General features: G+C 38.3%; 1 protein-coding gene across 1 annotated transcript in view; it reads left to right on the forward strand.

The window, feature by feature from the left end:
* CHSY3 (chondroitin sulfate synthase 3) overlaps window positions 1-27,477 on the forward strand; it is a 142,199-nt gene extending 114,722 nt beyond the window's left edge. The window contains exon 3 of the mRNA XM_068177338.1: window positions 23,218-27,477. Within this exon, the coding sequence (XP_068033439.1) occupies window positions 23,218-24,783 (1,566 nt within the window). The 3' untranslated portion in view covers window positions 24,784-27,477. The remainder of the gene's footprint in view (window positions 1-23,217) is intronic.
* The last annotated feature ends 291 nt before the right edge of the window (window positions 27,478-27,768 follow it).

Raw genomic sequence — 27,768 nt, forward strand, 5'->3', positions numbered from 1 at the left:
ATTTAGTATAGCCTCCACTAATTGTGTTGCTATTAATTATGGGTGCATAAATTTTCCTATGAAAAGGCTTTATTTTCTTTGCTTATGTTTCTGCTAGATTTGAACCATTGTACCCAAAATTTTCTATGCCATGAACAGATTTGTTTAAATTTTGTAAAAAAAAATTGTCCTTTGAGGAGTAAGATTAGGGGAACTGTATTGCTGATCTGAAAACAGAAATACCTCCTAACAGACAAATTGGTTCACATTTATCCTTGGGGTAACTTTACTTATTACTTCAGTGCAGTGACTTGAGGGTGTGAAGTGGAAATGGGGAGGAGATAGAAATCACATAAGACTGCAGATAGGAAGAGGATGACAAAGTGGGCACTGTAACTGGCAGAGGAGCACTGGCCAGGGCTTTTAGCAGAAAAAACAGTGGGAGTGATCACAAGGACCAACAGGGACAGAAGACATGTAGGGTTTAGAGCATTCACTTTCTGGAGCAGATAGTTGGAGTTTTCATTCCTACACTCCTTTCTGTTCATCCACAACTCAAACCAAACTGAAAGGGTTTTTCTAATTTGCCTTCATAAGTTCAAAATTTAAGCAAGTGCAGAGGATTTAATTCAATTAATAGTAGCAGCCAGGAGTCAAAATGGCCTTACCTGACTATTTCTGACCCAGGCTTGAGCCTCTGTGCTTTGAACTTCTAATCTTCCAGCCCTAGGTTGCGATGTCCCATACCTTTGATCCTTAGCTTTATTGTAAAGTGCAAAATTGGATAACAGCAATTATTTCTGTAAGATGGAATAATGGGTACTTGCTTTTAATTTTTGGGTTTTTGGCAAGGAACAGAAGATTACATGAAGAATTTAGTAAAGAATAGAAGCATTGAAATTTCCTATCCTTAGAAACTGGGGAAAGTCAGGCTCAATTCTTTGATTGCATCAATGTTTTTGAGTTTCTATAAGAGAAAAAGTGTGTATAAAGAGAGACGTACTGCTTTTGTTAGACCTACTCAATATAGGTGAGAAAATTTGGTCATGGAAGCCCCCTTCAAGTCTGTAATACAGACATGAATTAATTAATCCATTAATTAATTAACATTAACATTAATTTTCAACTAAATACAATCTCAAAAGAATTATTTGGCACTGTCATTACATAAAATGACTTCGACTATCTGAGGAGAAACTTCAGTGAGTGGGAGGGAGTGTTGACAGGATTGGAAATGTGATAGAGTCTTTTATTCCAATGGGATGTTATGCTATGGATGGTCATTTTGTTTATGGAGGGTGAAAATTGAATTGTATTTTATACTTGTAAAATACAATAATATAGTATTTTTCTAAAGGACCCTGTGTTTCCTAACTTTGAATCTTAATTTTCAGACTTGCACTTGACCTTTGCTAAACCTCATGAGGTTCCCATGGGCCCAAGTCTTGAGCTTGTCCTAGTCCCTCTGGATGATATCCAGAGGGACTAGGACATACATCAGGTATTTCAACTCAACTATACCACTCAGCTTGGTGTCACTTACAGACTTGCTGAGGGTTCACTTGATCCCGATGTCTGTGTCATTGATGAAGACATTAAACAACACCTTCCCAGTGAAGGACACCACTTGTCACTGATCTCTATCACAACACAGAGCCATTATCATCACCCTCCGAATGCCACCATTGATAGATGCTTTAAACATTAAAGAACCCAGCTGACACTAAACAGAAAAAGACCAAATTTAATTTCCAAATAAAAGATAGCTGATTCTTCTTCTTACTTGCTGAAACTCAGGAAACAACTGATCAGATCAGCATATTCACAACAGTGGTAGAAACACTAATGATTATATCTGTAATTTCTAGTTTTAGTGCATTTTGCCTTACTAGGAGGAAGTTCCAATACATTATTCTTTCTTCCTTTTCCATAATATTAGTGAACCTCATATATAAGTGAGGGCATTTGCACATTTTAGTACACAGATCTCAGAAGGAAAAGGCGACCTGGTTTTGAGGCAGATATACTTGATACTTCAACTCATCTTCCTAAAACTTGTGTCCATATCCTTTGTGATTTAACTACTGCTTACATTCCCTCATTCTACATCTGTCTTCAGCCACAATAAGGGAAAAAAAATTTGTTGCCTCTTACTTAAATGAACTTATTTCTGTTATCATCTCTCTGAAAAGTTCTTTGTAGCTTTCCCCATTTTGTTCAGTAGTCTAAACAAGCGTTGTCAACATCAGCAGCAGGTTGAGGGAGGTGATTCTCCCCCCTACTCTGTCATTGTGAGTCTCACTTGGTGTACTGCATCCAGCTCTGAAGTCTTCAGCAGTCATCTGTCTTTCATGAAGAAAGACATCAACCTGCTGGAGGGAGTCCAGAAAAGAACCATAAAAATGATCCAGTGACTGGAGCTCCTATTTTATGATGACAGGATGAGGGAGCTGGGGTTGTTCAGTCTGGGGAAGAGAAATCTCCAGGGAGACCTCATTTCACTTTCCAGTACATAAAGGAGACTTACAAAAGGAGGGCAAACAACTTTTTACATTATCAGATAATATTATAAGGGGGAAGGGTTTTAAACTGAAAGAGGAAAAATTTAGATTAGATATTAGATGGAAGTTCTTCAGAGTTTGGTAGGCACTAGAACAGGTTGTCCAGAGCAGCTGTGCATGCATCATCCCTGTAAGTGTTCAGGGCCAGATTGGATGAGACTTTGAGCAACCTAGTCTATTGAAAGGTGTCCCTACCCATGGCAGAAATTTAGAACTAGAAGGTCTTTAAGGTGACTTCCAACCCAAACCATTGTATGATTCTATGACTGCCTAATTTTACTTTTTAGAGGATTTGGTATGTATATTTGCAACAGCAGTAACAGCTCTCTGTAGGCACACATCCAAGCAGATACATGTAATAAACACATTGGGTGGGTTTCAAGCAGCTCTCTCTTCCAAGTTATTTCAACCTGATCATAAATGAAAATTGTGTAAGAAAGTTTCTCTTACTATATGGTGTCACCATTGTTATGCAATAGAACTATTGGCCACCTTGACAGAGTAGTTACTTGCTTAATATTAGTCCTCTTAAAAAAATGTAATGTTATCTTACAGAAAAAGCCTTAGCTTTTTTTTTTAGTTCTTATCTTGAAAAAGCCTTAGCTTTATTTTTTTTAGTTCTGTTCTCATTCCTTCAGGGTATTATTACCTTTTACAGTAAGAGACGAGAACAGAAAAATGGATTATTGTCCTTTGTTTCAATTTTTATTCTTTTTTGTCTGCTCTCTTCTGTTTCATGTATTCCATTCAAAGCACAACTCAAGCCAATCAAAAATTTAATAAAAACTAGAGCAACAATTTCTGAATTATTTATGTAAATTGGATTGGAAAAATCTGAGGTCTTTAATAATTTTTTCTGAATTGTTTTCACTGAGGATTCTCCAAATATATGAATCTCATCTATTTTCTGTACTCCATTGTACCTCCCTATTTGTTATCTTTTAGAGTTTTTCTTTTTGCTTTGTTTAATTTGAAAATCCATAGTAAAGATAGAACTGCTTGCTATGTATTTGATTATTCTGTGACAGAATACTGAAAACAGTGTGTGAAAACAGTGACATAGACATAATGCATATAAATTTACCAATTCCTCAGTGAGTTAATTGACCAAGGTAGACATACTTCAGTGATTTGTAAGAAAATCATTATTACTGAAGAACCAATCAGTGAACGTGCAGGTCTTTTACTGCCTGGAAAATAAATTAGTTTCAAATCTATGACTTAAATAGGAGGGTACCTTCAAATCGCCATTAAAAATATTTTCAGACATGAAAATATATGAAGCAGTATAAAATGGGTTTCAAATTATCACTGTCTATCTGAAAGACTTTTTCTTTTTACTAATCAACCACACTTTCCAATTCAGAAGTGCAACAATGAAGGACCTTGTTAAGGATATTTTATGATAATAGGAGGATGAAGAATCACTGTTCAATCTTAGATCTCCTGTCACCATGGAGCATATAACTCAGTAGGCTTGGATTTTTTTATTTTAACATCATAGCAATTCGCGGTAATGCTATAAGAACACAGTCATGTTAATTAATGTTATATTTTCATACCATCCAGTCAGAAAGCACAGCTATGCCTGTGGAAAAGTATAATGGCAATATAATTAGGATTTCTTCTAAGGAAAACATTACAACAGACATCCTGCCATGCTTATGTTATTTTAATTGGATGTTTAGCTCAAGGGCGTTCATAATTTATCGTAAACTTCAATGGTAATAGAATCAACTGGAAGTAAGCCGTACTTATCTCCTTGATTACACCATAAGAAATGAAATCCTAATTTGAACATCCTTGTTTTAATATTCTTTTACTGACATGGCAAGAAGTGAAGACTTGGTTGACAAGGAGGTCATGCTGTTCACTGTCTCAGCTGCGTAGTGACTTGATGTAGTACAAGTGTGAGAAAAAATAAATAAAAAAACAGATTAAATCTGGCCTATCATGCAGAAATCTGGCCAGTGTGCAGACTGATGAAAAGCTTTTATGTCAAGGGGATGAGGAAGTATTACAGGAAGTCTTACTGTACTGATTTTGCCTTTTCTTTCTTTGGAAGAACTCAGACATCTTGGATCCACTAGTTCAGTCATTAGTTCGCCAGTGGTAACTTCTGAGAAACTACTTTTAGGTCTACCAGCCACCAGAACCAGGTTCCAATCATTGCCAAATTTTGAAGTTGTTACAAATTTTATGGTTAACCACCCTATAAGAATGATGGAGTATTTAATTAGTGGAGATAGATTAGAGAGCTTTGGTCCATATTAGGTAGATCTGCTGGCACTTCTGCTTTCATACTTAATATGAGAGCTTAAAATGTGACTTGGCAATGCATTGAAGAGTTCTCAAGATATGTTTACCAAAGAGGAGAATAGTTCATTTTTTATCAGTCTATGTTTATTGTTTTGTTGTCCAAAGATTTTGAAAATCCTGTGTTAAGAATGTTAATGTGATGTGATACATTTTTTTACTAAATATATTTCCCTTGGAGAAGTTATTAACATTTCATTCTGTAGACTTGATCTTTGTAGTAAGCTTGTGATGACACTTTTCAATGGGCCATTATGAGGTACCAAATTGCTTTTACCCTGAATCAGTAAGGATTCTCAATGCTCTTGTTCCTTATAATATCATCTTGGATATTCTTATTATCTGTATGTTTAATCCTTTTAGCTTCATGCTAAGTTAGGAGCTTCAATAATTTTAAAATTCAATAATTTTTATCTCCATTAAGTACTTTTTCACACACATTTTATATTTTTCCATTTTGCATTTGCTGACTTTCTTTGTCCTAGTAAAACATAAATGTCTGATTTATGTTAATTATTATTTATAAATTATTCACGTTTTATTGTTACTGCATGACTGTATGTTTCCTCCATAAAGTTAATATTCCTAGCACTAAAAAACCCACTGGAGACAATTCTTAGTTCCAGTTATTTTAGAGGCTTTGCTTCCAGTACCCAACTCAGTCATCTGCTTCTGGCTGGGAGGGATAGACCCTCCACCCAGGCAGGCAACAGCTGTGCATATCAGGAATATAAAGCCTCACCACTGTATGAGTGAGCAAAGAGGGGAACACAGAGGGAATTGGCTGATACAGCTGGCAAGCTACTCTCCACAATTTTTGAAAAGTCATGGCAGTCAGATGCCGACTCTAAACTGGAGAGAGATGGATTAGATGGGTAGACTGATCAATGGGTAAGGAATTGGTTGAGTGATGACATCCAAAGAGGGGTGGTCAACAGCTCAGGGTCCTGATGGAGGGACATCACTGACAAGCGGTGTCCCGTCCCAGACCTTGGTCCTGCAGGGAAGCCCACTGCTGGCCAGTCGATAGGAGCCCAGATAGCTTACAGTCTTAATCCACCAAAAACAAGAGGACACCTGGAGCGCTGCAGTTCTCGAGGGTTTACTGAAGGTTCAGCGAGGGAAGGAGGAAACAGGAGGAGGCAGGGGAGCAGGGGAGGCACAGGGAGACAACCTCACAAGAGGGAAGCTGACTCTAGGAGCCCCCTCCAGAGGAGGGGTCAGGGCTTATAAGAGGGGAAGGAAAGGCAGGGCCCTAGTACAAGGACCAATGGGGAAGGATGAGGTTATCAGGGAAAACCAATGGGAGAGAGAGGAAGGGGGGGTTTCGGTGGGAGAACCAATAACCGTACAAAGAACTTTCCAGAACTGGGAATGACATAACTGGTTGATTGGCATGGCTGGGGGAGGGTGCAACAATTGATAGGCATGTGAAAAGGCGGGAATCCCAGGTCACTGCCTTTTCTTATACCACTGTGTTTTCCCAGGGTATTCCTGGTAGGTCTTCCCCAGGACCGCCTCCCACAGGGCCTGTGCTATTTAATGTCTTCATCAATGACACAGACATCAGGATCAAGTGAACCCTCAGCAAATCTGCAGATGACACCAAGCTGAGTGGTGTGGTTGACACACCCAAAGATGGGATTCCATCCAGAGGAACCTGGACAAGCTCAAGACAGCTCCATGGGAATCTCATGAGTTTTAACAAGGCCAAATTAAAATGGCCTGCAACCCAGTTGCAGTGCTGCAATTGGGATGGGGCAAACCCTGGTACCAAGCTGTGGCATCCCGGATTTGGGTGTAGATTAGGGGTTCCAATCTGTGTTAGCTAGCCAAGTTCTGTGTACCCCCGCGCACCCCCCGTGTTTCTCCCCCGCCCACGGCAGTTCCTTCTGGGTCTCTTACTGTTGGAGCTTCAGCCAGTCACTCCTGTAACCACTGCCCGTCCCATCCGGAGACTTCAGTGTCTGTCATCCTGATCCCACAACCCCGTTCGCCCCAGAGCCTAGGGTCCGCCCCTGTCACATTCCCATTGGTCGCCGTGGTCCTTGTCATCGCCACAGTGCCTGTCCCCATTGGGCGGGAGGGCTTCTGCTCTCCTTGCCCTGCCCCCAATAAGACCCCGTGCTTCCCAAAACTTGGTGCCATATTCCCCCATGCAGGCACTGGAGGCGGGTCGCGACCTCTCCACCGCAGTTCTCCACAGCCATTAAAAGACTTTCAGCCTCCCTCATGGGTGAACTGGACATTCCTTTGCCTCTTCGCCAAAGTCCTTTGCTCGGCGGCAGTAGAAACCATGGCTAGCCCCGCCCAGACCGTGGAATGGAGCTGTGTCTGGGAAAAGCAGTGAACCTGAGTCCTGCCGAGAGGCGGTGCCGCTCAAGGCACCGGAGCTGCACAGGGCTGGGGAAAAGAATGGTATGCCGCACCAACCCCAGCTGTGGCATGAACAGATGGAGAGCAGCCATGGGGAGTAGGATTTGGGGGTGCTGGTGGGTGAGAGGCTGGACATGACCCAGCCATAGGCAGTCCCAGCCCAGAAAGACAAACGTGTCCTGGGCTGCATCCAAAGCAACATGGGCAGCAGGGGAGGGAGGGGATTTTGCCCCTCTGCTCTGCTCTGTTGAGAGCCCACCTAGAACCCTGCAACCAACTCTGGAGTTCCCAAAAAGACAGCATGGACCTTTTGGATCAGGTCCAGAGGAGAGCCACGAAGATGATCCTAATGAGACAGAAAAAGTTGGGCTTGTTCAGCCTGGAAAAAAAGGCTCTGGGGAGACTTTGGAGCAGCCTCACAGTACCTGAAGGGAGTCTAGAAGAAGGCTGGAGAAGTACTTTTTACCAGGGCATGGAGTGGGAGAGGGAATGGCTTTGAAACTGAAGGATAATCAATTTAGATTGGATATAGGAAAGGAATTTTTACAATGAGGGTGATGGAACACTGCAATAGATTGCCCAGGGTGTGGGGAGATTTCTCCATCCCTGTGAATATTCAATGTCAGTGTGGATGAAGCTCTGTGCAACATTTCTACTTGAAGACGTCTCTGGTCACTGCAATGGGGGTTTGACTAGATGGCCTTGAAAGCTCCCTTGCAATTCAACCTATTCTATAATTCCCTCTTGAGTCCTGTAGATAAAAATATATGGCACCCAGAGAGGACCATTTCTCACTGGATCATTGCTTTAATGATCCAAGATTACCACTTGTCAGTATTTCCTGCTGTGGGCAACCCCTTGCCAATGCTCTAAGTCTGCCAGACCACTTCCATATAAATATATAAATAAATTAAGTCATGGCTGAGTGTTTAAACACACTTCAGTGTGCTTGTGCAATCTATTTCAGAGAATCACACAGAATCAATCAGGTTGGAAAAGATCTTTGAGATCAAGTCCAACTTGTGACCCAACAGCACCTTGTCAACCAGATCATGGCACCCAGGGCCACATCCAGTCCTTCCTTATGCCTCCAGGTTTTTATGTCACCTCCATAGTGACTCCACCACTTTCCTGGGCAGCCCATTTCAGGCTACTTACCTTTTCTGTGAAGATCTTCCTCCTGATGACCAGCCTAAGCCTCCTCTGGTGCAGATTAAGACTGTGTCCTCTTGTCCTATTGCTGTTGCCTGCGAGAAGAGGCTGACTCCCACGCGGCTATAGCCTCCTTTCAGAGAGTTATGGAGTGATAAGGCTCACCCCTGAGCCTCTTTTTCTCCAGGCTAAACACCCTCAACTCCCTCAGCCACTCCTCACAGGACTTGTGTTCTAGGTACTTCCTTCACCAGCCTTGTTACCCTATTTGTCTGTCTATCCTAGCTAATGTGAAATCACACTGTTTTTCCTTCTTGGATGCTGTCTTCCAGGAATTCTGTGCCCCAGAACATCCATATCTTAACACCTAATCTACCCAACAGCTTTTATAAAAAGCCAGATTTTGATGACAGTTTGAATAAATATGCAGACTTCAAAGCAAATCAAATAACTTTAAGGCTCTTAGAGTTCTAAACAAAAAGTCGGTGCTCTGCTACAAGTGTTGATTTTATGAGATTGCCTGGTTTTATCTTAGGAAGTTCTTCCTTGTAAGTCCTAGATAGGCACTAGAGGCACTAGTCCGGATCTTTTTCTCTTTTTTGTCTGCCAGTTTCCATTACCCTTTATCTCTTTTGATACCTCAGATTTTGTCAGTATGTTGGATTAATTACCAGAAAACAGGAAGTGAAACAACTTGGCCTGAGCTTAAAGCAAGGAAATTAGTCAGCTATTTAAGGTATCCAAAAGGCTTCCAGGTAGCTTTAGGTCTTCAAAACTTTGCTTCCCCTATAAGCATGTTTATATGTCCATTTTGCTAGATTGTTTTAGAAACATATGTTACCTCGGTCTCACATTCATGGCTTCATCCTTAGACCAGCACTGCTAAAAGGTGGCACTGAGTTTTTATCTGATGTTGCCTGGATTAAGGTAATTTTAAAAGAATGCTGCAGATTGAATTCCTATTCTCCATAAGGAGGTATAATCAAGTGTCATTTCTGTGCTAAGCTTCTATGATTTCCTGTTATGTATATCTCTTGATAATGTCCTTTCTTGATTTTATGTGGAAAAAATCTATCCAAGTAAGGCCAATGGACTAAGGAATTAAAATACATAAACAATAGTGAAATATTGCTAATTATGAATAAACAAAGTCATCCAAGGCCAGGTGTTTTCCTACACTGTTTTTGTTGTAAATGTTTACACATTAATGTAAAAAAAATGTGTAATGTATGCAGATAGTTAATTTGTTTGATTGATGAAGTATTTAAACAGAATTCATGGTATTACTTAATGGAAGTTATGGGTGCCATTTTTATGCATTATTCCAGCATTATCTGATAGTGCTGGAATATAAATCTGTAGTCAATTGGCCATACAAGAATTTATTGAATTTTTCTTTGAATACTTAAAGGATTCAAAAGCTTCTTTAAAGGGTAGACCCAACAGTTTTCTGAAGTGTATTTGCAGTGGAATGATAATTTCTTGAGATTAAAAGAAAATATAAAATTGTAACTGGTAAACAGTAGCAAGGAAAATAAGCTGCATGCCTGTGCCTCAAAAGAAATAAAAATTTACATCCATAATTATGGATTGTGTTGCAATATATAGGGAGTTACAGGATTTTTTTTCCCAACCAGTCCCATTTTTTCTTCACTTCTTGACATTTTTAAAAGTTTTCCTCATTTCAGTGTTTGAGGTGATTTCTATTAGTAATATGACTTACTGTTAGGAGTTACAATTACTTCAGACATGAAAACACTTTCTTTCAGATCTGCCTATACTGAGAAGAAAATATCTCTAGAAATATCAGACCAGTCACAGTTTCTGTAGCTTCTGCTCTGCAGATCTGTTCAGATGAGAGATCTGAACAAACTCTGTATTGAGAAACTCACCAAACTCCTTCCTCTTTGGCTCCAGTCTGCAGGGGATGGCAAACTTCAGTCTCCTGGCATTTCCACCTGGGATCGCTGCTGCTTTGGCTAGGAGTCCTTGACCACTTTTGGGCTGATTTTCTGTTTAGTTTTAGAAAATTAGCCTTTTTCATTAACCTAGTGCTTTTTTATTATGGTCCCCTGTAGCTAAATCCCCCTATTCTGGCTACGGGAATATTCCTGATACGGCTTAATTTCCCAGTGGGAGGAGTTGGGTGTAGGTAAGACTTATGTTGCAGTGGTGGTAAGAGCCATCAGTATTCATTTTCTGGCATGAATACAGTTTATGACAAAGCAAGCCCTATGTGCAGCATAGCCCTATGTGCAGCAGTACCCTGTCTTGATTGTCTTTACTGTTCAGAAGTATCTTGGTATCAAAGAAGAGATCTGCTGGTGCACCGCATTCTTCTGTATGTGGCAAGATATATTTCCAGATCAAGAAGTTCCTCCCAGTTTATCTGACCTTTCCAACTTCTGCATGTTCATGTAATATAATTGATCCTCACCACTCCCCAGGACAAGTTGGCATCCCATCTGTTCCCTCTTGTCATGCTTTCTATTTTCACTTTTTGAAATTACTCTTTCTTACTAACTTCTATTCTCCACCTTCATGAGTGTCCTAGGGTGACGTTATGATGCTCATATCCCCAGTCATGTGTTCTGTTTATGCTGGATATTCTATTCTGTGCCTTCAAGACAGGCTCTGGGAGCGAAGGCAGGGAGAAGAAGCATGGAGTTTTGTTGTCAGCCTGCACTCACTTCTCCACAGTCTGCTGGACACAGAACTCCACTGTGTTGTCTGGGCAGGGACGGGGCAGAACACAGCTCTTCCTTACTTTTTAGTTCATTTAGCTAGCTGAGGCAGTCCAAGTTTCCCTGGACTGGTCTTCTTTCCTTTTTCTTGGATCCATTTGAACCTGCTCCGGAGTGGGGCCCAGGGAAACACCGAGACCTTGCACTTTGTGGCCCACCGGGGCCAACCGTGGGCAGCAGCAGCCTTTCCCAGTGCTGGAGGGACTGATAACAGAGTGACCACTCCCCAGAGAGATTTTCTGAATTTGTCATCTCTTCAGAGCGACAAATGAGTTTTGTCATCTGGTATTGTCCATTTTTTGTGCTGGGGAGTGTTTTGCTTGTTAAATAAACAGGTTTTTCCCATTTCTCTCTGAGGAAATTCTTCCTGAACTGATTGAGGGGAGGGGCCATGTGGGTCTGCTTTCTGGGGGGGCCCCTTTGGAGGTTTTCTCCCAAATTTGCCCTAAACCAGGACAATGGGCTTTTCAGACAATGTTAGCAAACTGATGTTTCTCCTCAGGTAGTATTTTAACAACTCTACTTTGCTGAAGAAATAAACATTGACCATTCTTGTTTGTCATTTGTCTGGTAGGTATGCATCCAGACTTGTTAGCTAAAAAGAGATACTGTATTCTCCACAAGATGTTATACTGTACTGTTTATGGCATTACCTGTGAGATATTAACAAATCAGCCAGCTTTTTTAAGTGCATGAATGTTCAGCTAAAGAAATTGCCATTGGTGTAATTTTGTTTAACTGGATGTGTACAATACAGTTGTTGAGACCATGTGTTTCATCTTCAGGTATGTTGTATTCATCTTGTAGAACTCCCAATGCATAATTTTGGGCATATATAGAACATGTTGGGGGGGAAAAAGGATATGTGAATGAATGAAGGGATATCCAACAAACACAGGAGAAATATAATTTTTTTTATTGTGCTGTGTACTTTCCACAAATCTGCAGAAGAATAAGACACTCCCAAGAAAAGAGGTAAGTGAAAAACTTAACTGTAAAATAATTGTAAAAAAGGATAAATGAACAAAGAAAGTAGCAACTCTTTAAGGCTAAGTTACTCAAAAAAATTTGAATCATACTATGTGTTTGCCTCTGCACACATGCTGTATAATTTAGATCATATTATACAAATTAAAAATTATGCTGAATTATGCTTCCTGTCTCTCAAAGTTTCTATTTTTGTGAAAAACTTTTGGAGGAGGTCAGGTGCAGATTCTCTAATATTGATTCTACAGTAGGCATTGCTACCTCTCTGTTTCTCCTCAAATTGTTTTGTAATATAAGTTTACTAATTAATATGGAGTAAGGCTGTAAAGTAATGTAAGTTTAACAGGTCACAGAGATCATCTGGTCCAGCCCCTTGGTATTCAAGCAGGATCTATTTCAAGACTGGAAATCAAAGTTCCATCAGGTCGCACTGGATTAACATTACTTAATAAGTTCCGAAACCTCATGTTTTTGCAAACGGAAGTGTTAGAGGGTGACAGACAGATGTAATGGAATGCCTATCACTGTGAAAAAGAAGTTTATATTAAGTAGCTCTTTATAAATAATTGAGATATAAACTTAAAGCGAGAAGTTTTTTGGTAAATGGCTTGCGTAGATAAATCCTCTACTTAAAGATGATTCCATTTTTTCTTTTCGTATTTACTGAAAGTGAAGTTCTGTTTCCAAATAACTGTGGACTATTGGAAGGATAAGGCTGTTTGGTTTTGCTGCCTTGTATCAAAATGGATTTTATGGAAACTTAGGTAAAACTGAGGGTAAAAAGCAATAAAAACAGCTTGAGAAGAATATTTATTACTTTCATTTTAGCCTCAAATTTTAGTCTCAAATAGCAGTACTATTAAAGACTCTTAAAACAATAGGAAAGGCCTTTTGTGTCCCAATAATTGACTTCACTGATGGATAGTAGCTCACAGCATTTCCCTTTTGTAGACTATAATGATAAATATACTGTGAATAGTAAATTCAAATGATTGTTTTCACTTAGAATTTTTCATTTAGTGAGAAATGTGACCAACTTCTGAAGCAGAGAAATACTACAGTTTAACTCAGCACTTAGATCTCAGTATTTGTAGCCCTGAAGCTTGATTTTTTAAAATAGTTTTTTTTTTTTTTTCAGAAGAATTAGAACTTAAAATGGCTTTTTCTCAAATTTTTCTTCAACATTTGAATTGAAGAATTGCTTCAAAATAAGGATACTTTTATAAAGCCCTTTTAAGCTCCTGATGAGCAAAGATGTACATTTTCTGTAGTGGGTAACAGGTTTAGTAAGGCACAGGCATGCAGATTCTTCAGGAAGATTGATTTTTCTAAGGGTAGTCATAAATACCATGGAAGCCTTTGTGTCAGACTGTTGTAGTTTGCAGGATGCTCATCTCCCAGTAGGAAGAATTATAACTTGTAAAATATCACTGCAGTATAAAGATTTTTCATTATACTTTTTTTATAGCTAGTGTTATTACTGGGGCAGGGGCATGCAGAGGGCTGCTTTCTCTTGCTGTATGAAATTGTCCTCTCCCAGTGTTTTAAGATTACACACTCAGAGTACTTGAAACATAAAGGCTCTAGAAACATTAATTTTGTTATATTGCACTGCAGAAGAAAATCTCCCCAGTTCTTCATTCAGCGGAAGGTTTCCTGCATTGAACATGGCAGGTTTCTGAGTGGAGCAGGTTATTTTCCCATGTCAGGCGATGTGACAGGAGTGCAGATGGTGTTCTGAGCATCTGAACTGGTGTCAGCTGGTATGATAGGAGTGAAGTCATCACATGAAGCAGGCAGCACAGCCTCAGGCCATTACAGGGTGTTAGTTCTGTGGCTTCACTTGGTTAGCGTGAAATGGGTCTGGATGGACCAAGATTCTCAAACATGTACAAGGAGATTGGTCTCAACCAGAAAGGATACATTACCACTGTTTTTTGGTTTTTTTTTTTTTTTTAGGAATGACTCTAGCCAAGTGTGAATGAAGTACTGTCCCAGGCCTCTTCATACTGTTGTAAACCAAACTACTATTTTCTGTAATGCTGTGAAGAATGCTGAGTATATCCATGCTAAAACGTGTTCACCACACTAGCTGTCAGTATTTGGACGTTTTCTTTAGAAGTGTGGTGTTTTTTGTAGGAGGGAAGGCTTAGGGGATAAAGTAAATGTAAACATATGAGGACTACTGAGTACGAATGAAAAGGATATGATCTTTGTTGATGTAACAAAAGGGAAATTTCTCATTAAAAAGTCCTTCTGCGGTAATCCTGTAAAGTGGGGTGTGATACTGGTTCAACTGTGATACTACTCACAAAGCACCCAAAAAAAGCAAAATTTCCAGTTTCTATAGAATTTGTATATGTGGAATCAGCATTTGTGGTGTTCATGCACTTCAGAGAATAATTACAGTATTCAAATCTTTGGTCAGATACACAAGTGCTTGAGTCCATGTTATAGAAAAGTTTATCATTAAACAAATAGATACTTTAGGTCACAACACATAGAAACAATTCAGAAATTATTATTAGTCATCAAATAACTTTTTCCTCATTTTTTTCCTTAACACAGAGGGTAGAATTTGATATTTCTGTCTAAATATATAACCTTAAAGACTTTTTCCATATTTTTCTGTTGTGCTCATTGAAGGCTAATATTTGACAGATTTAATATTCCTGCCTCTATATGGTCAAATGTGTCACATAGTGAGAAAGGGACAGACTATGAAATAAAAGTACTTACACACTTTGCATACATGTGTTATGTAATAGAGTTCATTGTAATTTTCACTTAATTTAATAAATAATTCCATAGGCACACTAAGACTTTAATAACTTTTATTTTGCTAACACAAAAATTTGTTTTTTAGTCTTATGGTTCAATAATCTTTGTAAACTACCTTCAGGACTATGCTTAAGGGTAAGAGGTTGGCAAAATATCTTCCTTCTTCTTTTGATCCTTAAAGTTAATGATTAAGCATTTTTCTCAATTCTGTATTAAAAAAAAGTATTAAGGAAGGAAGAAATATGTATTTAATGTACATATGTACATTAGAATATGTACATTACATATGTTCAAAAGAATAATGTAGGAAGAAATATTGGTAAATGTTCTGGTGCATTGCTGTGTATGAGCCTTCAGGAAGGTTTAGTGTCTTGCACTGAAGATGTGTTGGTATAAAAAATTATGTATTACTTTTGTGGTCAAATTTTACAATGCTTTTAATATAAAGTATGAATTCTGTAAATAATAAAGCATGTACATAAAAAGCTAGGGTTTCTTATAAATTGTATTTGATGCAGGTTATAGCTAACTAGTAGACAATAATGTAATGGGTGTTATTTTAACAATGGAGTATTTGAGTGGCTTGATACAAATGCAGAAGGAATAAATTATTGATTAGTTATCTTTAAATTTGTGAAATACCACTTATTAACAAATTCTCATACTGTATGAGACATGCCAGAGAAGAGTATTTGATTGTAAGAGAGCTGAAGCACCCTTTGTGCAGGGCAGGAACCTTGGCAAGATCCAATTTGGAATATGGCCCTGAGGTCATGGGAGATCTGGCTTCAAGGAGGGAGGATTGCTCCTTTGCTTGATGTGTGGAAGCCAGAGAACAATTATAGCATTTGGAAGTTTTTAGCATTGAACTGTTACCTAAGGAAGCACACATGCCCTGCCAAGATGTTCAAAAGGACATGAAGTACATATACGCTGAGGGTTGTCACCTGGATGTGATAATGGCAATGCTACTGTGGTAAACCATCTTCTGTAATGAGGCAAACAATGGCAAAACTGCAGATGCCTCTACCTGCTGGACTGCAGGAGTTTTAGTTTAATGCCATCGAGGGCATGTTAAGCTCACAAGACTTATGGTGTAAACATGTAGCTAGTCCCAGTGCATTTGTTGGTATCTCACTGTGAAACGCCCTGATAATAGAACCTGCTTTTCTCTGCTGAGCTCTCTTAGTGACTGAGTATGTAGGAGCAAGCACAAGTCTGAACATCACTAAGTTACCTGAAGCTTAAGGTATGATAGGAAAATTAGTTATACCTTCTTTGTGATCACTCATCCAGAACAGGAAATGAGTCAGATCTTTGGTATCATCAAAACTGCTGAGTCAGCCATTTCCATTTCACATCCTAATGGAAAAATTGGCAGTGCATAGGAGGCTGTTCATTGTAACTGGAACTGTTATTACGAGCTTCTTACCTTGTCATCCCTTCTACATTACCATCGTGCTTCTCTTCTAAAGACTGGTTTGTTCCAAAGAAGGGGGCTAGTGACACCAGGCAGTCCAAACCTGAGGAGGCTGAAAGACTATCAGCCTACCTTCCTTAAATATGCTGACTATTAAAATGCAGCCTTTTCCACAACTGTTTCACTTAGATAATGTCCAGGGTAATTTAAGACATATTTCTGTTTCGTTCCATGCATGCTGCTGTCCTTGTACACCAGTGCTGTTTAATTTGTCTGTTTACAAGCTAAATTAGAAAAGTCCTGACAAGTTTCTTTTGCACTGATTTGTCCAATGCATTTGACAAAAATGCAAGTCCAGAATTGTATGAAATTGTTTCTTGTGTCTTTCCGAAATATTCTGACTGATGCAACACTAAGTTTTGTGTCCCTTTTCTGTAGAGGATTCACACTGAATTTTCATAATCTCTTCATGTCACCTTAGTGTCTGATAATAGTCTCATGCTTTCTTTGTATGTCAATTATTTCTAGTTTAAAAAGTCAGTTTTCCTAAGATATTTAGTCATCACCTACCTCTTACAACCATGGGTATAGCATTATATGTGTTGTTTTATTATAACAATTTAATTTCTGCAACTTCTTAATTTCCAAGTTCTCTGGCTCTTATGAGTTGTCCTCTCTTCTCATTTAGTCATAATGTCCTCGAATGTGTGTCATGAGCAATGTCAAAGATTTTGTGTCAGTGTCACTGGGAACTATAGTGATCCTTAGAAGCTTCTGTAATAACTTCCCTCCAAACTGATAATTCCCCACTTGTACATAGCTTGTTATTGTTTCTCTGTTATCTAGTTCATATGCATTTCATAATTCCAGTCTTAATCCTTATCTTCTCCAGGCTTATAGTATTTCTCAGAACATCAAAACTGACCTGCTCAAACCTGTCTTCTTTTCCAGAAACTTAGATTACCTGTGGCTTAGTGTTGGATTTTATTATAGTAAATATTATCTGCCTATGTGCCTATAGTCATCTGAAATTTTTTTAAACACTCAACTTCCTGCTGTTCAGCAAAACAGTATTGCATTCTGCATTTCTGCTCGTTATGACCTCAAGCAGCTAAAGCTCCAGCTAGCACTTCTTTGTGAGGCCATAGCCACTATGTTTACGGGCACACCGGGGCTGCGGAGTATCCCAGCGTGGGTTGGCAGCTTTGGTGGCTGGATGCAGAGAGGAAGTGAAGAGAGAAGGACACTTTGCCCGTGAAACTGAGAACTTTTATTCCCCAATGCGTGGTCTGAGAGAATTGCTCTCAGATTGTTGTAAGGCAAAATGGCCCCAAATAATAGATTGCATCAGATTAAACAGGGGGTGGGCAGACAGGGTGGAAACCTGCCTCGCCCTATGGAGTTAAACCGAGGTAGGGTTTCACAACCAATGGTGCTATAACAGAGGTGGGTACAGCGTTCTGGGACAAATAGGAATGCAAAGGTAGGATGATTGACACAGAACTTTCATGAAGAAGCAAGGAGTGGTTACAAGGTTGACATCCCAACAGGGAGTGACAACCCCTGACTGACAGAACCAAATAAGGAGAAACCCTGGGAGGAGTGAGATGATTGACAGGTAACTGCGGATCTATGATTGACAGGTAACTGTGGATCTGTGCAACGGGAAATCAAGAACGTCTTGAGTGAATGGAGGATTAAATTTCATGTCTTCTCTGTTAAATGTTGTTAATGCCCAAAGAAAAATTGTGTTAATTTAAAAAGCACCATTTGCATTTACTCTTTTCATATGTGATAGTCTTGCAATAATAAAGTTGGTAGGTTTGGGCTTTTGGGTATATGCAGTAAGAACCTTCGTTTTTTATTATATCACTAAATCACAGCAATTACAATGATTTCAGGGATTGCAATGCAAATTACTTTGTGCTTGTGTATTAGCTATTGTATTTTTCTGCCACAATAATAAAACATTGCCTTTATTCTGATTTCTTTCTTATAATTTTTTTAATTCTTGCTTGCAGTTCAGAGTTCCTCAGAGCATGATTAAATCATTAGTATTTCTTGCTAACTTCTAATTTCAGCTGGCATGGAAAAAGGCAATCAAAAGTTTGTGCCAACCCTTGCATTAGTTGTGCTGTAAGAACCATTCAGAAGACAGCAAACTATTCAGAAAAGTAGCGAAGTCAAGCAATGTGAAAAGATAAAATGTTGGGCCTTCCAGGTATTATATTGAATTGAAGACAAATTCTCCCATTCACTGCTTTCAGTGAATGTAAATTGGTTGTTTCATGTCCAACTAAATGTTCATTTGGCAAAATCTCTCTCTCTGGGGTAATTGGTAGAAGAAACTGAGGCAGGGGTACAGGACAATAAGGAAATATTGTGATATATCTTCAGCAGGGGCTCCAGGAGTTCTAGATAGCAATGATTGGAGTTTCCCACTAATCTGTTGCTTCTCTCTTTAAAGTGATCCAAAATTTTCCTGTTAGCAGCTTGCTGTGCCAGTAAGATCTGTGCTTGAGCGATGTGATTATTTTCTTTTCTATTTCCAGATCTTGAGTGCATCTTTGTAAGTGTCATAGTTCTTTATGTGAGAAGAGGTGATACCATTCCTACCAATTTTTCTTCTCGTGCTCACTTACTCTGACTTCATTGATCTCAGGGTTGGCCCTCTTTGGATTTCTCTCTTTTGCCTTAGTTATCTGTTTATTTAATGATCCAGATGTGTAATTGTTCAGTGTACCTTTGTACCAAGGTTGGGTGTACCTTGGTTAGTACCTTTGTACTCACATGATGGTTGATGACAAACTCAACATGACCTGGCCATGAGCACTCCCAGCCCAGAAAGCCAGTGGGATCTTAGGCTGCATCCAAAGCATAATGGGCAGCAGGGTGAGGGAGGGGATTCAGCCCCTCTGCTCTGCTCTGGTGACACCCCACCTGGAGTGCCAGTTCTGGTGCCCCAAACACGGGAAGGACATGAGACTGTTGGAGCAAGTACAGAGGAGGACACAAAGTTGATAAGAGGTACAAAGACAGGTTGAGAAAGTCTGGGCTGCTCACTCTACAGAAGAGAAAGTTGCATGGAGACCTCATAGCAGCCTTCTACCATATGGAGGCCTACAGGGAAGCCAGAGAGCAACTCTTCAGGGATCGTATTGATAAAACAAGGAGTAATGGGTACAAATGGAAAGAGGAAAAACTTAGTCTACAGGTTAGGAAGAAATTCTTTACTGTGAGGGTGGTGAGATATTGGAACAGGTTGTCCAAGGGAGATTGTGGATATGCCAACCCTGACACTGTTAAAGGCAGGGTTGGATAATACTTTGAGCAACCTGGTCTAGTGGAAGGTATCTCTGGCCATGGCAGAGGTCTTGTAACTAGATGATATTTAAGGTCCCTATCAAACCTTAACGTTCTATAATTCTGTGTTATCAGTTTCAGATGGGATGATACTGACAAGGTTCCTGGCCACAGTCTTCAGGATGCTGTGCTATGGACATAACCATGTAATGAAGCTTCTGATTCACTCTAGGCTTGTCCTCATGCTATTTGCTTTTCCTTTCATCACTGCTGAACCTCTCTGTGACACCTACACAGAACTGCATACTGTGTGGACTGGGTTCTCTTCCCAGAGTCCTAACAGCTTGCACAGTCTGACATTCTTCAGGTAGAGTTAGGATTGTGTTCCTCATATGTACTTTGCATTTATCTATGCAGAATTTAATCTGGCATTTTATTACCTTGCCATTCAAAATCATGAAAACTTTTGTGAGAAGGTTTACTCTTCCATGCTGAATAATTTTAATTTTTAGTCAATAAATTTTGCCACTTCCTAAACCCACCACCTTTTCCAGATAATTTGTGGCTCTCACACAAATCCATTTTCCAGGAAATTGCTTTCTGGGCTTGACCATCTTGCTTAAAAATCTCAAAGCAAAGTTAGAATCAAATTGAATTGCTTTCATTTAAATGTTAATAAATTGAATCATAAAAAGACATTTTTTCTTGCAACATTAATAACAAATTTCTGCACCAAGATTAAAACAGGATATCTTCAGGAAGTGTTGATGCTTTCAGTGTCATATTTGTTCTGTTTTGTCCAAATCAGGATCTAATAAAAGTTTTCAGTAACTTAACTGAAAATGGATTAGTACCATTTTGCACATATGTGATAGTACTGCATTACTGAGTTGGTTGAATTTTTTTGAATTGCTACTTTTAATCTGTTGTTGATTATCAAAAGCGAAATCATTATTATAATGGAGTATATTTTCTCTCCATGGTTTCAGTGGAGCATATGAAATGAACCCTGGCATCTGAAATTGGAATGCACAAAAAACGCAGTATTTATGTCAACAGAATATTTCTGTTAAATAAGTGCTGCTAATGAATCTTCTGTAAAGCTGATTTTGTAATAAATCAAGGGTTACGGAAGAATTTGCACAGTTGGCAGACAGCATTTAGCTTTGCGGCTATATGTCATCTGTTGCAATTCTTTTGGATAAAATGCATTTTACTACTTTACATAAAATTTTGATGTGCTTAACTATGAAAAATCATCTACTTTAAATGTAATGTGTAAAGGTGTTCATGGTTGTAAATGGGTAAATTAATGGTTGTTTCATTTATACTCAAATAGCATTCTTCATTAGACAACTTAGAAAAGAAAGTCACGTAAACCACCTCCCCTTCTTTCGTTTTCAACATTACACATTTTCTTTTATTTTCCTTTAAGGGGACTTTACTATAAAATTTTAGATGTAAAAATCATGCCTTCGGCTTTTTGCAGAAAAAGTGGACAATGCAAACGCATAGTCACCTTGCAGAGCTCACACCATAAAATTTAAGTAAAACAGACCAGGAAGGAAGTGTAACTTATAACTGGAGAGCTGGAAATTTAGCCAGATCAGCTGTTCTCTCTTTCATTATTCAAAGTGTAAATTGTAGAGCGAGAAGAGAAAATTGTTTGTCCAAAGAGCAGATGCCATCACCCAGCACTTTCCTAAACACTGTTTTCTCTTTCAATCTCTAATCCACCTGTCCTGCCAGCGACCATCCCTAATCCTCCAGAAATCCATATTTCAGTTTTTTCAGCACTGCTAATTAAAACACTAACAGGCCTGATGATGTTGGTTCTTGTGTGATTACAAGGAAATCAGCCAAACCCTCATGTCCCTGGTTCATCTCATCGCATGTAACAAGCAAAACACCCACACTTCAAGACAGAACAAATGTTCTCAGAGAGCTTTAGGTAGGTTCTGTGAATAAGGGGTATATGAGTCATATTGTAACTTTGTATGTTTTTTTCACATTAATTTTCATTTTACTATAACAGAGGTACCTGTTTTATTACAGGTAAATTTAACATAGTTTAAGGTATTTCTCAGAATGTATCTGTTGCTTTTCTACATGTTATGTGCCTGACCCCAAAAATTTTAATCTGAGTAATAGTAGCAGCCATGTTTGCTCAAGCAGAGGCATTTGGGGTCTGAATGAGATGGGAGGGACACTCCAGGAGTTCTATATTAAAGTTCTGTTTTTATAAATGTGACAATGTTTATGTCTTGTACATGCTAATGACTTTACATAGCTTTCATTAGTCTTACCTTTGTTAGGAGTTATTTTGCATTTATTGCCCTATTCTTAATATTACTTCCAGTATCAAAGCTTCTGTTCTTGAAAGAATTGAAGTAAAATGAGCTAAATGTTTTGAGTCTGATATACTGTGCAATCAGGATTTACCTCTCCTGATTTCTTCAGTGTATAAAAGACAAACTTCAATACCCATCTGAGAATCTGATTATAGCTCAAATTTAAAACACATTATTGAACAACATTTTCTATCTAATTAACATATTTTCCTTATGCATTAATTACAGACCAATCTGTTTTCAGATTAAAAAAAAACCAGCCTTTTCTCCTTTATCTCCTAGTCATGGAAAATAATTCTCTGGAGTTAGTAGATGTTAGCAAAGAGCAGCAGGTTTTAAATGTATTTATGATATCAGTAATTTACTACTCCATATTATTTCCCATTTAAGAATAAATACTCATCACATTAATAATGAGCTAAGTTGTCTTCTAGGAAGGAAACTGAGTCAAAGAGAATTTTATGATTTGCTTATAGTTTAGTTGTCAGTACAGAAAGTAAAAAGGCCAGATATTTTGGATCCTAGACCTGTCAGCCACAAAATGTATCTCTGCACTATATCACAATTACTAATTTGACAGAAGTAGAATGTCTTTTCTTGCTACAGAAATAAATTGGAAATCACTGTCACAATCAATTGCTTAATTGACAAACTCTATTATATGTGTGCCTTACAAAATGTATATTCAAATGGTTTTATTTCAGTTATTGAATTCTTTGTCAACATGAAAAATAAGTTTTGTAAAGGCCATTCAGTTTTTGAATGTTAAGCAGCACTATTTGCATATATCAGTACAATCAGCTTTGTGCTCCATAGACACAAATACAGGGTGCTCTTTTAAAAAATGTCGCTAACCTTCCATTAAGGATCTGTGCTAATTGGGGTTTAGATTGAAGTGAAGTCAATGGTTCATGCATAGCACCCACGAACTCAGAAATATTACCCACAGAGTTATGCCTATGCATTTCCCTTAGTTCTGAAGCTGGACAAAATGAAGGTAAACCCAAGATAACTGACCTTCTCTTTAGACAGAGGACAATATTTGCTTACTGTGGACACTACTGAAACCCAGACCAAAACAATGTAACTATTTTCTACTGAATGCTTTAAAAGTCTATGCCTAAAAATAACCAAGATCTATAAGAATTGGTAATGATAGCAGTACCACTGTGAGTCCTTTTTCCGGGTAGAAGCACTTCAACTTAATGTCTCTTTCTCCCCTACACCCCTTCTCTCTCTCTTTCTAGATGCAGCAATTGTTCCATGAAAACTATGAACACAACCGCAAGGGTTACATTCAAGATCTTCACAACAGCAAGATCCACACAGCCATAACACTTCATCCAAACAAAAGACCTGCCTACCAATATAGGCTGCACAATTACATACTGAGTCGCAAAATTTCTGAACTGCGCCATCGGACCATCCAGCTCCATCGAGAAAGTGTTCTGATGAGTAAGCTCAGTAACACTGAAGTAAATAAGGAAGATCAGCAACTGGGAGTGGTGCCATCTTTCAATAATTTCCAGCCACGTGAAAGGGATGAAGTCATCGAGTGGGAGTTCCTGACAGGAAAGTTTCTTTACTCAATGGTGGAGAGCCAGCCACCCCGCCAGAGCCTGAGCAGCGTCCTGCGGGCTGCACTAGATGATACTGTGATGCAGGTCATGGAAATGATAAATGAGAACTCCAGATCTAGAGGAAGGCTCATTGATTTCAAGGAAATACAGTATGGGTACCGCAGGGTAGATCCTCTGCATGGAGTAGAGTACATCCTGGATTTACTGCTTTTGTACAAAAGGCACAAAGGAAGGAAAGTTACAGTTCCAGTGAGACGCCATGCTTACCTTCAGCAACTGTTTAGCAAACCTTTCTTCAAAGAAGCAGAGGAGCTGGACGTAAAACGCTTGCTGGAGGACACCAACAGTGACACTCAATCTTTCTCTTTCCTTTCAAATTCTTTAAAGATTTTTTCCTCATCATTCCAAGGCACCAAAGACATTGGGGGACACAGTGACAAGAAAATACATATTCTTGTCCCTATCACTGGAAGATTTGATACTTTCTCAAGATTTATGGATAATTTTGAGAAGACTTGTCTGATTCCCAAGCAGAATGTAAAGTTGGCAGTAATTCTCTTCAGTTCTGATTCAGGCCACGACTCTAGCAAACACATAGAGCTAATGAAAGAATACAGCATTAAGTATCCCAAGGCAGATATGACCCTGATTCCAATGTCAGGAAAGTTTTCTAGAGGTTTAGCTCTTGAGATGGCCTCGTCTCATTTTGACAATGACACTTTGCTGCTGTTCTGTGATGTTGATCTGGTATTCACATCAGACTTCCTCCAGCGATGCAGAGATAACACTATTCAGGGAGAACAGGTTTACTACCCTATCATCTTCAGCCAATACAATCCAAAAGTAATATATGGAGGCAACCCTCCAGCTGACAATAGTTTTGTTTTCACAAAAAGGACTGGATTTTGGAGGGAGTATGGATTTGGAATTACCTGTATTTACAAAAGTGATCTACTTACTGCTGGTGGATTTGATACCTCGATTCAAGGCTGGGGACTTGAGGACGTAGATCTCTTTACTAAAGTGATAATGTCTGGCTTGAAGACTTTCAGAAGTCAGGAAGTAGGAGTTGTCCATATTTTTCATCCTGTTCAGTGTGACCCCAATTTAGATCCGAAACAATATAAAATGTGCTTAGGGTCCAAAGCAAGTACATTTGCCTCTACCATGCAGCTCGCTGGACTCTGGCTACAGAAACATTTGGGTGTCAGGTACAATTGGACTCTATCCTGACAACTCAGCCTATTTGGCCTTTTTAGGGGGAGTTTACCTCATTGCTGTTATTTGATTTTGCTGTTGTAGTTTTAAACTCCTTCCTTGTAGTCTTCCAAAGACTGTTGACCTCAAACAGGCTGACTCTGCTGTTCACTGATGTTTCTTTTACCTACTGAACTGGTGAGGTGAATTCCTTTATATTTCCTTTATTTGAAATTCAGTCTTTTCATGGAAATCATACAAGCCCATGGAGCGTATTCATCACAAGAGACTGTATTAGAAGAATGTTGTCTTTCAGCTTTTGGATTCAGTATCATCTTTGTTGTATTTCTCAGATTTGATGTGATACAAATATTTACTGGTGAAGGTACCACAAAAGTGCTTTATGCTTCTTCTGGGGATGGAACTCTCTAAGATAAACTTGAGTTTTATAATTTATATGAGGACTTATATGTATAAACACTACTTTTCTTCATCTTTAGAATTTTTTAAGTAAATAAATAACTGTAACTGTACCTTTATTTTTGAAAAAAAAAAGAGTAAAGCTGAGGAGCTACTTGCAAATACAACTGGTACTGGCTACCAGGGTCCTTAAATGTCTTATTATTAAAACAACCTCCTCATTGTTATTCAGTCAAATTGTAAATGAACTTTATTTTCACAACAAACAGGATTTAATCAAATGCTCATGTACACTTTGAAGATTATTTGAGCCAACATCCTTAATTTGCAGGCAAGAAGAAACGATGACTCATCATGGTCATTTATGCTAAAGTGCAAGCATACAATGTTCTTACTTTGAAACACATAGTATAAGTTGCTCTTTCTCTTTTTAGAATGAGTCTTTAATACATAATTTTCTTTTACATTCCTTTCATAAGGCTGCACTTCAGTGTTAAAAGTTAAAGCTCTATTTTTTGTTTTACTTTTTTTTCATGAATATTGGTACTCAGTAGCAACTTGTTAAAATTAAAGTAACTGTAGAATAGTTATTTAAGTTTCAAAATTTACTATTGCTGGTCAAATTTACTTGCCAATATATTTATATTAGTGGAGGTTATAAGACTGTGTTCAGATTTATCTCTCCAAACAGCCTGAAGTTGCCATATTGTGGATTCATGAAGTAAAGTATTTAAAATAATACCAACAGGGGAAATAATAAAATTAATTTATGTATTTTAAAGAAATGTTTATATAGGGATATATGTGTGTGTGTGTGCCTGTGTGTATATCCCTATATACTGATATATAGAGAGAGTAATTTCAAAGTATGTTCCACTTTTCAGTTCAGGCAGTGATTTGTTACAATTGTTGTTATTTTTGCCAGATGCTTGGAGCATTTCATGTTATACTGTGTCAAGAGCTTAGAGACATTCAGCTCAGAGTCATTCATCAGAATTCAGCTAAACTAAGTTATTACAGTGGGTACATCTAATAACCTCAGTACCCCTGATTTCAAACTATATTTCAAACCAAGCTGGGCAAGAAAAAGTAGTAAGTTTTTTAGCTGTAACTGACTGCTGCTGTGTTTCCTTAAAAAAAAAAAAAAAGCCAACCAAAAAACCCCCAAAACCCCCGAAAACAGCTAAGTGATTGGAATTCACTGGCACATCTGTTTGTGGGAGAATATTCAGATAATTTTCTAAGGTTTGAAGAGGGTATGTAGGTCAGTTAATGTCTCTTATCTGTGTTCTCTGTTCTGGACTTAGCATGCAAAGAAAAAGGCAACCCTGACAAGGATTGAGTAAATTCAGAATTAAAAGACTGGCCATAGTTTATTGTGTGCTCTAAAAAAGTCCATTCCCTTGCCCTGGAGAAAGTAGTAATTGTTGCAGGTGAGAACAGAGAGTGTAATTCATGTTTTACCAGCCCTCCTCAAGAGAACTCCTGGCTTGTTATTTTCCTGGAGGCTCTTGCCCTCCTAGCCTAGTATTGTTAGCTCAAATGTATGACAAAAGAAAAATTCACTTTCAATTATAATATAATTCTTGGAAATTGCTCTTAAAATTGAGTGCAAAAGTCACACTTTTTTTTCTTAAAAAAGCCAAGAACAAGGAACCTGATATATTTAAAAAATCTCAATTAACCAATGCAACTCAGATTGTAAATATCAAAAACTGATTGCCTGTTGATAAATATTTGTGATGATTTCATAAACAAGAAAAAACCTAATGACTTAGAAAGACATCTAAGGAAATCATTGTCTGCTGGGATATATTCCAGTGTTTATTTCAATTACTTAACTTAGTGGCCAGAAAGTATTTGCTCAGCTCAAAGTAAAATAGTAGATTAGAACAAGCAATGAAACCAATCAGTCAGTGGGGATAAAGATGTATACAGAGGGCTTGCAGGATCAGGTCCTACATGATATAAGCAAAATGCTTGTATTTACCAGTACAAATATTTATTTAGTGTCTTGACAGATTCATTTGTTTATATGATGAATTACTTTGTTAAAAACCTGATTATAAATGTTTATTATGAAATGTTGCATTTTCTTTTGAAATAACTATCCTGAGATAACTTGATAACTTGTGTTAGTTTGTCTAAGGAATAATATGCCTTCTAAGGAGATCATATTAAAAGAAAAAAAAAAAAGCACAAAAGTGTTAGAGTAATGTTATGTATGTATAGATTAAGACGGGAATATCTGTGTTAATCAACTGTTTGCTTTTGTCTAATCTGAATCATAATCTTGATTGTAAAATGAAATTTCTATGTGTATAATGTCCCTTTGTAAATGTGTGACAAGTGAATTCACAATAGAACATAACAATCAATTCTTCCCCAAACCTCCTTCCCCTGGGAATAGTTTTCCTACCTTCATTGTTGGGAACTGGGTTGTGAACAGCTCGCACTTTGACTTTTCAGACACAGCCATTCTTAAAAAAAAATCTCAGCATTCACTACTCAGAAACCTCAGAAATCCCCAAACTACTGCATCATGGCATGTTTTCCCAGTCACAGTGCTTAATTTAACAGAGCATTTGCATCTCCTGGATG

The sequence above is a fragment of the Anomalospiza imberbis genome, chromosome Z, assembly GCF_031753505.1.
Source record: "Anomalospiza imberbis isolate Cuckoo-Finch-1a 21T00152 chromosome Z, ASM3175350v1, whole genome shotgun sequence".
Taxonomy (NCBI): Eukaryota; Metazoa; Chordata; class Aves; order Passeriformes; family Viduidae; genus Anomalospiza; species Anomalospiza imberbis.